At 40.7% G+C, this 13,282-nt stretch overlaps 2 protein-coding genes across 3 annotated transcripts in view; both read right to left on the reverse strand.

Moving 5' to 3' along the window:
• The window catches only part of zgc:171844 (uncharacterized protein LOC100151763 homolog), a 28,910-nt gene extending 18,445 nt beyond the window's left edge, over window positions 1-10,465 (reverse strand). For both annotated transcript variants that reach the window (XM_061885070.1, XM_061885069.1), the window contains exons 1-2: window positions 9,984-10,465; window positions 7,796-7,913 (exon numbers count right to left, since the gene is read on the reverse strand). In XM_061885070.1, the coding sequence (XP_061741054.1) occupies window positions 7,796-7,913; window positions 9,984-10,008 (143 nt within the window). In that variant the 5' untranslated portion in view covers window positions 10,009-10,465. The remainder of the gene's footprint in view (window positions 1-7,795; window positions 7,914-9,983) is intronic.
• A 2,046-nt stretch (window positions 10,466-12,511) lies between these two features.
• Window positions 12,512-13,282, reverse strand: part of mfsd6l (major facilitator superfamily domain containing 6-like) — an 8,985-nt gene continuing 8,214 nt past the window's right edge. Inside the window, exon 2 of the mRNA XM_061884268.1 lies at window positions 12,512-13,282. This exon is cut by the window's right edge and continues 2,508 nt beyond it. The gene's annotated coding sequence lies outside the window, so the exon portion shown is untranslated.

Here is a 13,282-nt window from a genome sequence, read left to right on the forward strand (position 1 = left end):
CCCATTTATTTCAACGGGAACTTACTGGAAATTTGGGGAAAAGCCGGATTTTTTTAAAAAATGATTAGGAGCATGAATGTCCTGAATGAGCTTAAGGGAGAATTGTTTAAATCAGTCAAGAAATGTTGGAGTAGTAATTGAAAAATGGTATTTTGGAATTTTGGGGAAAGTTTAAAATTTTTCAAGTTCTTAAACCAACTTGTTTTTTTTCCTGACTAAGAGGAATGTTTGGACAGTGGAACGATTGAAATGGGTTGAAAAATGTGAAAGGAGACATCGCACTAAACTAAGTTAGAAAAAAATACAAAAATTCCTGGAAATTTGTTGAACGTGGAAAAATGGTAGTTTGAATGTCCAGGATGAGTGGAATGTGTTTGAGGTTGGAATGGTTTGAATCGGTTGAAAAATGTGGGAATTGTGCAACTTGGAAAAATGTCCCATTCATTTCAATGGGAACTTCCTGGAAATTTTGGAAAAGCGGGAATCGGGAAAAAGATTAGGAGCAAGAATGTCCTGAATGAGCTGAATTGGTTGGTGTTGGAATTGTTTAAATTGGTCAAGAAATGTTGAAGTAGGAACAGTTTTTTAATTGAAAAATGGTATTACGGGATTTCAAGAAAACGGGAAATTTTTTGGTGTTGGAATTGTTTAAATCGGTCAGGAAATGTTTAATTAGTAACAGTTTTTAATTTGAAAAATGGTATCGCGGAATTTTGGGAAAACAGGATATTTTTAAAGTTCTTAAACCAACTTGTTTTTTTGTCCTGACTAAGAGGAATGTTTGGACAGGAGAACGATTGAAATGGGCTGAAAAATTAGGAATTTTTGGACAGTGGAACAATTGAAATTGGTTGAAAAATGCGAAAAGAGACCTCGCACTAAACAATGTTGGGAATAAGTTTAGAAAAGCCCCAAAAATTCCTGGACATTTTTTGAACGTAGAAAAATGGTTGTTTGAATGTCCAGGATGAGTTGAATTTGTTGAAAGTGGAATAGTTTGAATCGGTAGAAAAATGTGGAAGTTTGAAAAATGTATAATTAATTTTGAATGGGAAAAATGTCCCTAAAACTGGGAATTATAGGAAATATTTTCAAGTTGGAACGGTTCGAATTGGATAAAAAATGCGGGAGTTGTGGAACTTTGAAAAATGTCCCATTTTATTTTACTGGGAATTTTATGGAAATTTGGGATTCCGGGAAAATCAGGAATTTTAAATCTTAAAATATATGAATGTTCTAAATGAGTGGGTGGTGTTGGAATGTTTCAAATTGGTCGAGAAATGTTGAAGTAGTAACATTTTTAATTGAGAAATTATTTTACGGAATTCCTGGACTTTCGGGAAAACTAGGAATTTTTTTACTTCAAAACACCAATTCGTTTTTTTGTCCTAATTATGAGGAATGTTTTGACAGTGTAACGGTTGAAGTGGGTTTGAAAAATGTGGAAGGAGTAGTCGCCCCAAAAAAACCTGTAAAAATAAGGGTTGAAATAAAGGGAATTCTGTAAATTCCTGGAATTTTTCAGAACTTGGAAAAATTAGTTTGAATTTTCAGGAGGAGTGGAATGTGTTTGAATCGGTAGAAAAATGTGGGAATTATGGAAGTTTGAAAAATGTATAAATTATTCTGAATGTCGGAAATGTTCCTAAAACCTGGGAATTATAGAAAACCCGGAATTTTTTTTTTGATTATTGAAAAAGAGCACACAATTGCTAAGCAGGCTGAAAATTTTGAAGTTGGAACAGTTTGATTTGGATAAAATACATGGGAATTGTGGAACTGTGAAAAGTGTCCTATTCATTTCACTGGGAATATCATGGAAATTTAGGAATTCCGGGAAAAGCGGGAATTTGGGGGAAAATCCTAAAATATTTGGAAAGTTCAAAATTAGTCGGTGTTGGCATTTTTCAAATCGGTCAAGAAATGTTGAAGTATTCACATTTTTAATTGAGAAATTATATTACGGAATTCCTGGAATTTCGGGAAAACCAGAAATTTTTTGAGTCCAATACACAAATTCGGTTTTTTTCCTAATTTACAGGAATGTTCGGACGGTGGAATGGTTGAAAAATGTGGAAGGAGTAGTTGCCAGAAAAAAAGGATCCAAAAAAGGTTGGAAATAATGGGAATTCTGAGAATTCCTGGAATTTTTCAGAAATGATAGCTTGAATATCCAGGATGATTGGATGTGTTGAAGGTGAAATGGTTGGTTGAAAAATGTGGAAATGGTGGAAGTTGGAAAAATGGCCAATTCATTTTGAATGGGAAAAATGTCCCTGAAAATCTGGAATTCTGGGAAATTTGGGAATTTTTCAAAGGGAATACCGTGATTCTCGAATAGGCGGAACAGTTTGAAGTTGGAACGCTTTGAATCGGGTTAAAAATGTGGATGGGTAAGCGCGCCCCAAAAAAATAGATGAACTTTGGTGTAGAAAACCACAGGTGTGAATGTTTTGGAGCAGTTGGACCGTGGAAATTTTCACACCGGAGACCAGCGGCTGGCCCTCTTCCACACTGAAATCCGGGTGGAAAGACCGGAGTGGGTGGCGGAGGAGGCGTTAAACGTCGGGGAGCCCCGGCTGAATGAACACGTTTCGGGCAACGGCCGGAAGCTAGTGGGCAGCCTAGGTCGGGTTCGGCTCTCTTGGTTGCTTTGTTGAGTCTGTTGCAGTTTCTCTGTGCTCTTCTAATGTCTCACATGTCCTTAAGGACTTGTTGGACCTGCACTGCAACCACACCTTTTCCCCCATTGTGGGTTTAATCAAGTCTATCCCATCCAATCCTACCTTATCCTATCCTATCCTATAATGCAAGTAAAGTAATCCTGTAAGTAATCAAACTACTTTTTTGGGCAAAACATCGGGTATATATAATTAAGTACCGTTATTTTCGGACAATAAGCCACAACTTTTTTCCCGGCGGCTACTTTATGGACTTCTCCTCACTCGTGGCCATGATGTTTTGTGTCCAACAAATACATTCCATAAAACGTTTATAGTCTGTTCCGTGGCGCCATCTTTTGGACAAGTTCGCTCACTGCAGGTTGAAAAATGAAGCCATGCTGTTGTAACACGTGGCTTGGCGTGGTCTTGCTGAAATAAGCAGGGGCGTCCATCATAATGTTGCTTGGATGGCAACATGTGTTGCTCCAAAAGCTGTATGTACTTTTCAGCATTAATGGTGCCTTCACAGATGTGTAAGTTACCCATGCCTTGGCCGATAATACACCCCCATACCATCACACATGCTGGCTAGAACAGTCCGGATGGTTCTTTTCCTCTTTGGTCTGGAGGACACGACGTCCACAGTTTCCCAAAAAATTTTAAATGTAGACTCGTCAGACCACAGAACACTTTTCCACTTTGCATCAGTCCATCTTAGATGAGATCGGGCCCAGTGAAGCCTGTGGCGTTTCTGGGTGTTGTTGATAAATGGCTGTGGCTTTGCATAGTCGAGTTTTAACTTGCACTTACAGATGTAGCGACCAACTGTAGTTACTGACTGTGGTTTTCTGACCTGTTCCTGAGCCCATGTGGTGATATCCTTTACACACCGATGTCGCTTTTTGATGCAGTACCCTCATCTAGTCTACTGATCCAGTAGACTCACATGTGAACTTGAAGTGCCATCCCATTCAATATGACGCGGGTCCACAGCTTCAACTCTTCTGGGAAGGCTGTCCACAAGGTTGCGGAGTGTCTTTATAGGACTTTTCCATCATTCTTCCAAAAGCACATTGGTGAGGTCACACACTGACGTTGGGGCTCTCAGTCTCTGTACTAATTCATGCCAAAGGTGTTGTATCGGGTTCATGTCAGGACTCTGTGCAGGCCAGTCAAGTTCATCCATGTCTTTATGGACCTTGCTCTGTGCAGTGGTGCTCAGTCATGTTGGAAGAGGAAGGGGTCCACTCCAAACTGTTCCCACCAGGTTGGTAGCATGGAATTGTCCAAAATGTTTTGGTCACTTTGCACTACTTTGATGGGGGTCCAAAAGGGTCCACGGCTTTCACAAATGCATGCCGGGGGCAGTTTGCGGTCCTAAGCGTGTCGCGTTGATGTCACATGACGATGTTTCCCGAAAGGCTGATGCCAATCATTTACGGGAAATGAGGAGCCGGTTATTGCGCTTTGATAACAAAGCAAATTTCCTTCTGTCTCTCAAAATGCCGCTCCTCCGATGGCAAGATGGCGGGGGTCAGCAGCTTTAATAACCAGCACGAATAGACTGCAAAGACAAGATACTAAACTGTCAAAATAGAAAATGTTATTTTTGGCAAATGCCTTCAACATGTTTCCAAAAAAGCTGGCACGTGTGGCAAAAAAAGACTGAGAAAGTCGAGGACTGCTCATCAAACACTTATTTGGAACATGCCACAGGTGAGCAGGCTAATTGGGAATAGGTGGGTACCATGATTGGGTAGAAAAGCAGCTTCCATGGAATGCTCACTCATTCACAAACAAGGACGGGGTGAGGGTCACCACTTTGTCAACAAATACCTGAGCAAATTGTTTTAAGAACAACATTTCTCAACCAGCTGCTCAGGCGGTACTGCATCAAAAAACCATATCAGTGTGTAAAAGATATCACCACATGGGCTCAGGGACACTTCAGAAAACCACTGTCAGTGACTACAGTTGGTCGCTACATCTGTAAGTGCAAGTTAAAACTGTACTATTCAAAGCCACAGCCATTTATCAACAACACCCAGAAACGCAGGCGGCTCACCTGGGCCAAAGTTCATCTAAGATGGACTGATGCAAAGTGGAAAAGTGTTCTGAGGAGTCCACATTTCAAATTGTTTTTGGAAACTGTGGACGTCGACCAAAGCAATAAAAAACCATCCGGACTGTTCTAGGCGTATGGGGGTGTATTAGTGGCCAAGGCATGGGTAACTTACACATCTGTGAAGGCACCATTAATGCTGAAATGTACATACAGCTTTTGGAGCAACATATGTTAAGCAATCATTATTGCTTATTGCAGCAAGAAAATGCCAAGCCACGTGCTACAACAGCGTGGATTCCTAGTAAAAGAGTGCGGGTACTAGACTGGCCTGCTTGTAGTCCAGACATTGAAAATGTGTGAAGGCTAAAATATGAGGCAGTAGACTGTTCTACAACTTAAGCTGTACATCAAGCAAGAATGGGAAAGAATTCCCTTTCAAAAATGTGTCTCAGTTCTCTATTCGGTTTCTGCGTAACTTCAAGGTTCTAAGTAACAATGGACAACCCGTAGTTAACGTTATGTGTTGGCTTGGTGAGTATTGGTCAGAAGAGTCAATGTTCCATACACAGTAACATGGTCTTTGTGGGCCATAAAATACCGATTGTGTTATCCCCGAGATAGTGTTGTCCAGAAATTGTTCGCGTTGCTGTTTGACTCCGTCAAAGCTAAGTGCTATCTTTCTGTTTTGTGCCCTTCTAAATCCTGTATGGCCTTCTTTGGCCCTTTTCTGACAAATTTTGTAGTCTTAACTTTGTTTCACCGCTTCACTTCCAGCTATTGGAGCTAAGCTAGCGGAGCCAAGCTGGCTACGGTCCAAAGCCCCCCCACTCCGAAGCCAGCAATAACTCGACTCTGTGAAGGAAAAACATGAGTATGGCTTTGAGTTCTTCTTGCACCCTTCTCACTTAGAGGTTGTCAGCCAGTTAGAGCAGAGTATCTTCGTAACCTCCGATGTTAGCGTTAGCTGTATTGAGCTAACTAGCCCAGTTTGCGGTAGCCCTAAACGGCATGCAAGCTCCAGTGAGCCGGCTAAGACGCATCGCAGACTTCACTTTCAGCTATTGGAGCTAAGGTAGCGGAGCTAGGCCATCTCCGGTCCAAAGCCCCCCACTCCGAAGCCAGCAATAACACGACTCTGTGAAGGAAAAACATGAGTATGGCTTTGAGTTCTTCCTGCACCCTTCTCACTTAGAGGTTGTCAGCCAGTTAGAGCAGAGTATCTTCGTAACCTCCGATGTTAGCGCTAGCTGTATTGAGCTAACTAGCCCAGTTTGCGGTAGCCCTAAACGGCATGCAAGCTCCAGTGAGCCGGCTAAGACGCATCGCAGACTTCACTTTCAGCTATTGGAGCTAAGGTAGCGGAGCTAGGCCATCTCCGGTCCAAAGCCCCCCACTCCGAAGCCAGCAATAACTCGACTCTGTGAAGGAAAAACATGAGTATGGCTTTGAGTTCTTCCTGCACCCTTCTCACTTAGAGGTTGTCAGCCAGTTAGAGCAGAGTATCTTCGTAACCTCCGATGTTAGCGCTAGCTGTATTGAGCTAACTAGCCCAGTTTGCGGTAGCCCTAAACGGCATGCAAGCTACAGACGCATTGCAGACTTCACTTTCACCCATTAGAGCTAAACTAGCTCCCCACTCCGAAGCCAGTAATAACTCGACTCTGTGAAGGAAAAACATGAGTATGGCTTTGAGTTCTTCCTGCACCCTTCTCACTTAGAAGTTGTCAGACAGTTAGAGCAGAGTATCTTCGCAACCTTCGATGCTAGTGTTAGCCGTATTGAGCTAATTATCCCAGTTTGCAGTAGCCCTAAACGGCATGCAAAGTACAGTGAGCCGGCAAAGATGCATCACAGACTTCACTTTGAGCTATTGGAGCCAAGCTAGTGGAGCCAAGCTCGCCCTGGTCCAAAGCACCCTACTCCGAAGCCAGCAATAACTTGACTCTGTGAAGGAAAAACATGAGTATGGCTTTGAGTTCTTCCTGCACCCTTCTCACTTCGAAGTTGACCCTTGCTAAAGAGTCTTTGGAACTTTCAATGCCATCCACTGAACACTCTTGCTTGAGTTAGCCGTATTGAGCTATCTCGCCCAGTTTGCTGTAGCCCTAAACGGCATGCAAGCCACAGTGAGACAGCTAAGACACATCGCAGACTTCACTTTCAGCTATTGGAGCTAGGCTAGCGGAGCTAAGCTAGCCCCAGTCCAAAGCCCCCCACTCCGAAGCCAGTAATAACACAATTCTGTTAAGGAAAAACATAATTATGGCTTCGAGTTCTTCCAGCACCCCTCTCACTTAGAAGTTGTCAGCCAGTTAGAGCAGAGTATCTTCGTAACCTTCGATGCTAGTGCTAGCCGTATTGAGCTAACTAGCCCAGTTTGCAGTAGCACAGGGTATAATGAGCCAGCTGAGACACATCGCAGACTTCACTTTCAGCTATTGGAGCTAACTAGCCCCGGTCCAATGCCACCCACTCCGAAGCCAGTAATAACTCGACTCTGTGAAGGAAAAATATGAGTATGGCTTAGAGTTCTTCCTGCACCCTTCTCACTTAGAAGTTGTCAGCCAGTTAGAGCAGAGTATCTTCGTAACCTTCGATGCTAGTGTTAGCCGTATTGAGCTAACTAGCCCAGTTTGCGGTAGCCCAGGGTATAGTGAGCCAGCTGAGACGCATCGGACTTCACTTTCAGCTATTGGAGCAAACTAGCCCCGGTTCAATGCCACCCACTCCGAAGCCAGTAATAACTCGACTCTGTGAAGGAAAAACATGAGTATGGCTTTGAGTTCTTCCTGCACCCTTCTCACTTAGAAGTTGTCAGCCAGTTTGAGCAGAGTATCTTTGTAACCTTCGACGCTAGCGTTCGCTGTATTGAGCTAACCAGCCCAGTTTTCAGTAGCCCTAAACGGAAACAAGCTACAGTGACACATGGCCGATTTAGCTCCTTAGCTTGTCCATCACCGGGTTGTAAAGAGAATGCCAAAAACATGTATTTTGAGTCCGAAGCGACAGCATTCCAGTCATGAAACTAATCAAATTTAGGCTCAGTACATTTGCGTTCGGGTCTTACATGTATCTCAGCTCGGATTCCCTGCGCACCAGGATGTTTCGTATCCTCTCGATTTTGAGGAGCTCCCCTTCAATGTCCTCCAGTGTGAAGGAAGAGTCCGCCATGGAGATGACATCTTCTGCAGAACATGGACAAGACTGTCAGTGCACACATCCGGAGATGCGGGTTATCGTGTGAATGCTCCAAACATTCACATATGCTGTTTTCGTCAACTTAAACTTCTTCTCCGGATCCAGGGGCGCACTACCTTCCACATGTTTCACCCGATTCAAACCGTTCCAACTTCAAACTGTTCAGCCTATTCGGGAATCACGGCTTTCCCTTGAGAAATTCCAAAAATTCTCAAGATTTCCCAGAATTCCAGGTCAGCCGGGAGACATAGTCTTCCCAATGTTTCCTGGGTCTTCCCCGTGGCTTCCTACCGGTCGTATGTGTCCTAAAAACCTCCATTCTGGCTCCTCTCCATGTAGAGGAGCAGCGGCTTTACTTTCAGCTACCCCCAGATGGCAGAGCTTCTCACCCTATCTCTAAGTGAGAGCCCTGCCACCCGGCGGAGGAAACCCATTTCAATCAATCAATGAATGTTTACTTATATTGGGCCGCTTGTACCCGTGATCTTGTCAGATTTAGCAATACATTTATTAAATCATATTATTGTTAAAGTTGTATATCACGTTGTATATAACGTTGCAACAACGTTAATATTACTGTTGACCTTGTCGCCCTCTACTGGTAAAATTTAGGACTACACGTATTAAATGATATCACTGTTAATGTATACAACTTTGTATATAACGTTGTATATAACGCCAATATTACCGTTAATGTTGTCGCCCTCTATTGGTCAAATTTAGCACTACATGTATTAAATTATATTACTGTTAACGTATACAACTTTGTATATAACGTTGCGACGACACCCTCTACTGGTCAGATTTAGCATTACATGTATTTACATATGTTATATTCAACATTGTATACAACGATGCGACAGTTGATTGGCAACACTAAATTGGCCCTAGTGTGTGAATGTTTATCTGTGTTGGCTCTGTGATGAGGTAGTGACTTGTCCAGGGTGTAAACCGCCTTCCGCCCGATAGTAGCTGAGATAGGCACCAGCGCCCGCCGCGACCCCAAAGGGAATTAGCGGTAGGTAATGAATGGGATGGATGGACGTTAATATTACTGTTTATGTTGTCGCGATCTACAGGCCAAATTTAGCACTGCATGTAATAATTTATATTACTGTGAACGTTGTACATAACGTCCAGACAACGTTATATTAAACTATATCAAACTATTTAACTATATTACTGTTAACGTTGTATATAATGTTCCGGCAATCTTAATATTACTGTTAACGTTGTCACCCTCTACTGGTCAAATTTAGGGCTACATGTCTTAAATTATATTACTGTTAACGTTGTATATAATGTTGTATTTAGCGTTGCGGCAACGGCACACTCTACTGATCAAATTTAGCACTGCACAATGTTTTATTGATACATATTTCCAGAGGGCCAAATAAAATGATGTGGCAGGCCACATCTGGCCCCCGGGCCTTGGGTTTGACACCTGTGTCGTAAATAGTGGGCTTTCTATCAATTAAATTTCCCATATTCATACATTTTAATATAAATAACTTACAGTACAGTATTTTGTTCCACCTCATCATACTTTAGAGAGCCAGGGGTCGTAGGTAAAATTTGTTGTATGGAAAGAAAATCTACTGACTTGGAATGAGCGGTACGGTCTTGAACTTTTTGAATTTGAGGTAAGTATCGGAAAGAAAATCAGCGAAATTCGCACGCCACTGGTCGTGAGGTGTCAACTAAAATATTAAAAGTCGCTGGGCTGGCTAAGGACAAAATAAGCACCTCGCTTTGGAGTCTTTCAGTTCATGCAAATTGGTTTCGGTGAAGAAAGTGCTCCCATCCTCCTCCGATGAGTCACCCGGTAGAGCTCGGATTTACCTTTAATTACCCACGTTTGGCTGAAAGGATGCTACGCTGTGACGACTGGTAAATCCATCAAAATAACATACAACTTTGCAGAAAAAAATCAGATTAATTTGCCCACAAAACTGTGTTATAGGTATAATAAATAGAGTGCAAACTTTTAGTCAATACAGGCAAGTCAAACACATTTCCCTGCAAAACATGCATAAAAGTGCCAATTTATCACTCACCCGATTTCTTATTTGCTGCATCCATTCAGCAAAGAGTGGTCTTTGCTTGTGGAGGATGAGGTCCCGCAGAAATAATAACGGCCAGCTGTGACTGTTCGAGCGAGGCGTCAGCGAGGGAGTGCGAGGAGGAGAGCGGCGAGCGGATGGCGGTCCACACCGCCACCTGGGGATTCACACGAGCTATGACAGGGCCGATGGCGTCGGTGAGTGATGCTGGGATTGCCGCCACGTTATTCTGATGGGATCCACAGGTGCACCCGGCTCCATTACGACAAAATGGCGAGGCGGCTCCCCCCGACAATGGAGCAGCCGGATCTCATCAGAACTGCCTGGTGGAATAAAAAAAACAAACAGGGTACAGTATTTGATTTAACACGGCAAAGAAAAGTCCCTGTATCTGGGAATGAATACAGATACTCAACAGCACCCAATTTTACCAAGTTTTATATATATATATATATATATATATATATATATATATATATATATATATATATATATATATATATATATATACACACACACATTTTTACTCACATATATATTGTTGCGTTCTGACCCGTTCTTCCTTCGGTCAACGGCCCCAGGTTCTTTTATGACACATAAGCTGGTTTTAAATCAATCAGAGACAGAGGTTGCTCATTTTGATATTTTATAACCAAAGCGCTTTGGGAGATCAATCTAGATACAACATTTCAAAGGCACAGTCCAAATTTATCTAATCCTAAAATGGCAGTTTCTCCCTCACTCACTCTCACCCGCCCCTCTTCTTCTCCTTCCTACCTCGGACAGTTGAAATAGGGATTGTTACGTCTTCATGCCAACATTCCAAATTCAAGGTCGGTGTAAAATGCTCACACTTTAGCTGTTCTACAATCTGACTAGGAGATAAAAAGACAACCAAATCCAACAATATACACACATACATATATGATACATATATATATACATAGACATAAATGATGCTGATGATATAAATATATCCATACATACATATGTATGTGTGTATGTATGCGGAATTCTACAGAACTCAGCAAACACACACACACACACACACACACACACACACACATACATACATACATACATACATATATATATATATATATATATATATATATATATATATATATATATATACACACATATATTTACATACACACACACACACAATTCAAAATCTGTCTTTCGAATCACTTTTGTAAATGTTTGGCTAGAAAGGTGTCAAACAAAAACAGTTTTCTAGGAAGTAATACAGAACTGTGACAGATGTGTTTATTTCATGGAGGAATGTAGTTCATCACAGAACTGCACCCAATGTTTTTGAAAAAAAGTATAGGGTTTGAATTGAGATTCGATCAAATCATTTCAAAATCACAAATGCTAATTCGTAGCATGTCTATGGATAATCCAATGTGAATTAGCATCGAGCTAAAACTACCTTTTAGGTAACATTGCAATTTCCACTGCCAACAAAAGAAATTTACAAAAAAAAAAAAAAAAAAAAGCTGAGCTATGCTTTACTTTCCCAAAAAAATGCGCTATCCTGATGCTAATATACATTGGCTTAGCTAGTGACATGCTACTGATTACCAAGAGCAATTTTACATATCGATTACATTAGGATTAAGGTGAGAAAATGCCTGGGTTGTGAGATTCTTCCAATGTAAAACACAAAACTATTATTTTTATATTAGATGACATTGTTTGAAGACAAAAAAACTATTTTAGGGTGTTTGACTACTGGGTGTGACGACGTAGTTTGACCTCCCCTTGTGCACACCACCCATGTTTACTCTTCACTGGGAGGATTTCACTTCCTGTTTGCTTTAGGATGAATGACTTCGAGCTGTTACATTAAATAAAGCTCAAGAAAGACAGAAAAGCAGGCAAGCCAGAAAGAGTATTAGTGGGTAGAAATATCATTGCTTATTTAATGACTTTTTGGTGGTCGCCTAATAATAATAATAATAATAATAATACAAACTACAGTGGTACCTCGGCTTTTGTATGTTTCATTTCATAGGATTTGGTATTTGACAACATCTGGTTTTAATACCCGACAACATGAGTAGTACCACTTATCATGCTTTAGATGTGCAGTGCAGCATTTACTTATATGACTCAATGCAAACAACCTACCCGAGTCATGGTGCAAAAAAAATATTTTAAAAAAATCGAACCAACATAAAATGCCGACAGACATGGTCGCACATACCTATTTGTGGATATTATACAAAACATTCATGCACCATAAAAAAAAATACAGAATAACACCTATTTAAAGTTGTTATGAAGCGTGATGGCAAAAATGCATATATACATACACATACAAATACATACATATTTATATTAATATATGCATACATATACACATACATAATATGTGTATATATATATATATATATATATATATATATATATATATATATATATATATATATATATATATATATATATATATATATATATATATATATATATATATATATATATATATATATATATATATATACATACACAAACCCTGTTTCCATATGAGTTGGGAAATTGTGTTAGATGTAAATAGAATACAATGATTTGCAAATCATTTTCAATCCATTTTCAGTTGAATATGCTACAAAGACAACATATTTGATGTTCAAACTGATAAAAAAAACTTTTTTTTTTTTTTGCAAATAATCATTAACTTTAGAATTTGATGCCAGCAACACGTGACAAAGAAGTTGGGAAAGGTGGCAATAAATACTGATAAAGTTGAGGAATGCTCATCAAATACTTATTTTGAACACCCCACAGGTGTGCAAGCTAATTGGGAACAGGTGGGTGCCATGATTGGGTATAAAAACAGCTTCCATGAAATGCTAAGTAATTCACAAACAAGGATGGGGCTAGGGTCACCACTTTGTAAGCAAATTGTCGAACAGTTTTAGAACATTTCTCAACGAGCCATTGCAATTTAGGGATTTCAACATCTACGTTCTGTAAAATTATCAAAAGGTTCAGAGAATCTGGAGAAATCACTGCACGTAAGCGATTATATAAATGGGTTGTACTTGTATAGCGCTTTTCTACCTTCAAGGTACTCAAAGCGCTTACGGATCTTTGATCACTCAGGCGGTACTGCATCAAAACCAGACATCAGTGGGCTCAGGAACACTTCATAGAACCACTGTCAGTAACTACAGTTGGCCGCTACATCTGTAAGTGCAAGTTAAAACTCTACTATGCAAAGCGAAACCCATTTATCAACAACACCCAGAACGCCGCCAGCTACGCTGCGCCCGAGCTCATCTAAG

Source organism: Nerophis ophidion, linkage group LG23 (genome assembly GCF_033978795.1).
Source record: "Nerophis ophidion isolate RoL-2023_Sa linkage group LG23, RoL_Noph_v1.0, whole genome shotgun sequence".
NCBI lineage: Eukaryota > Metazoa > Chordata > Actinopteri > Syngnathiformes > Syngnathidae > Nerophis > Nerophis ophidion.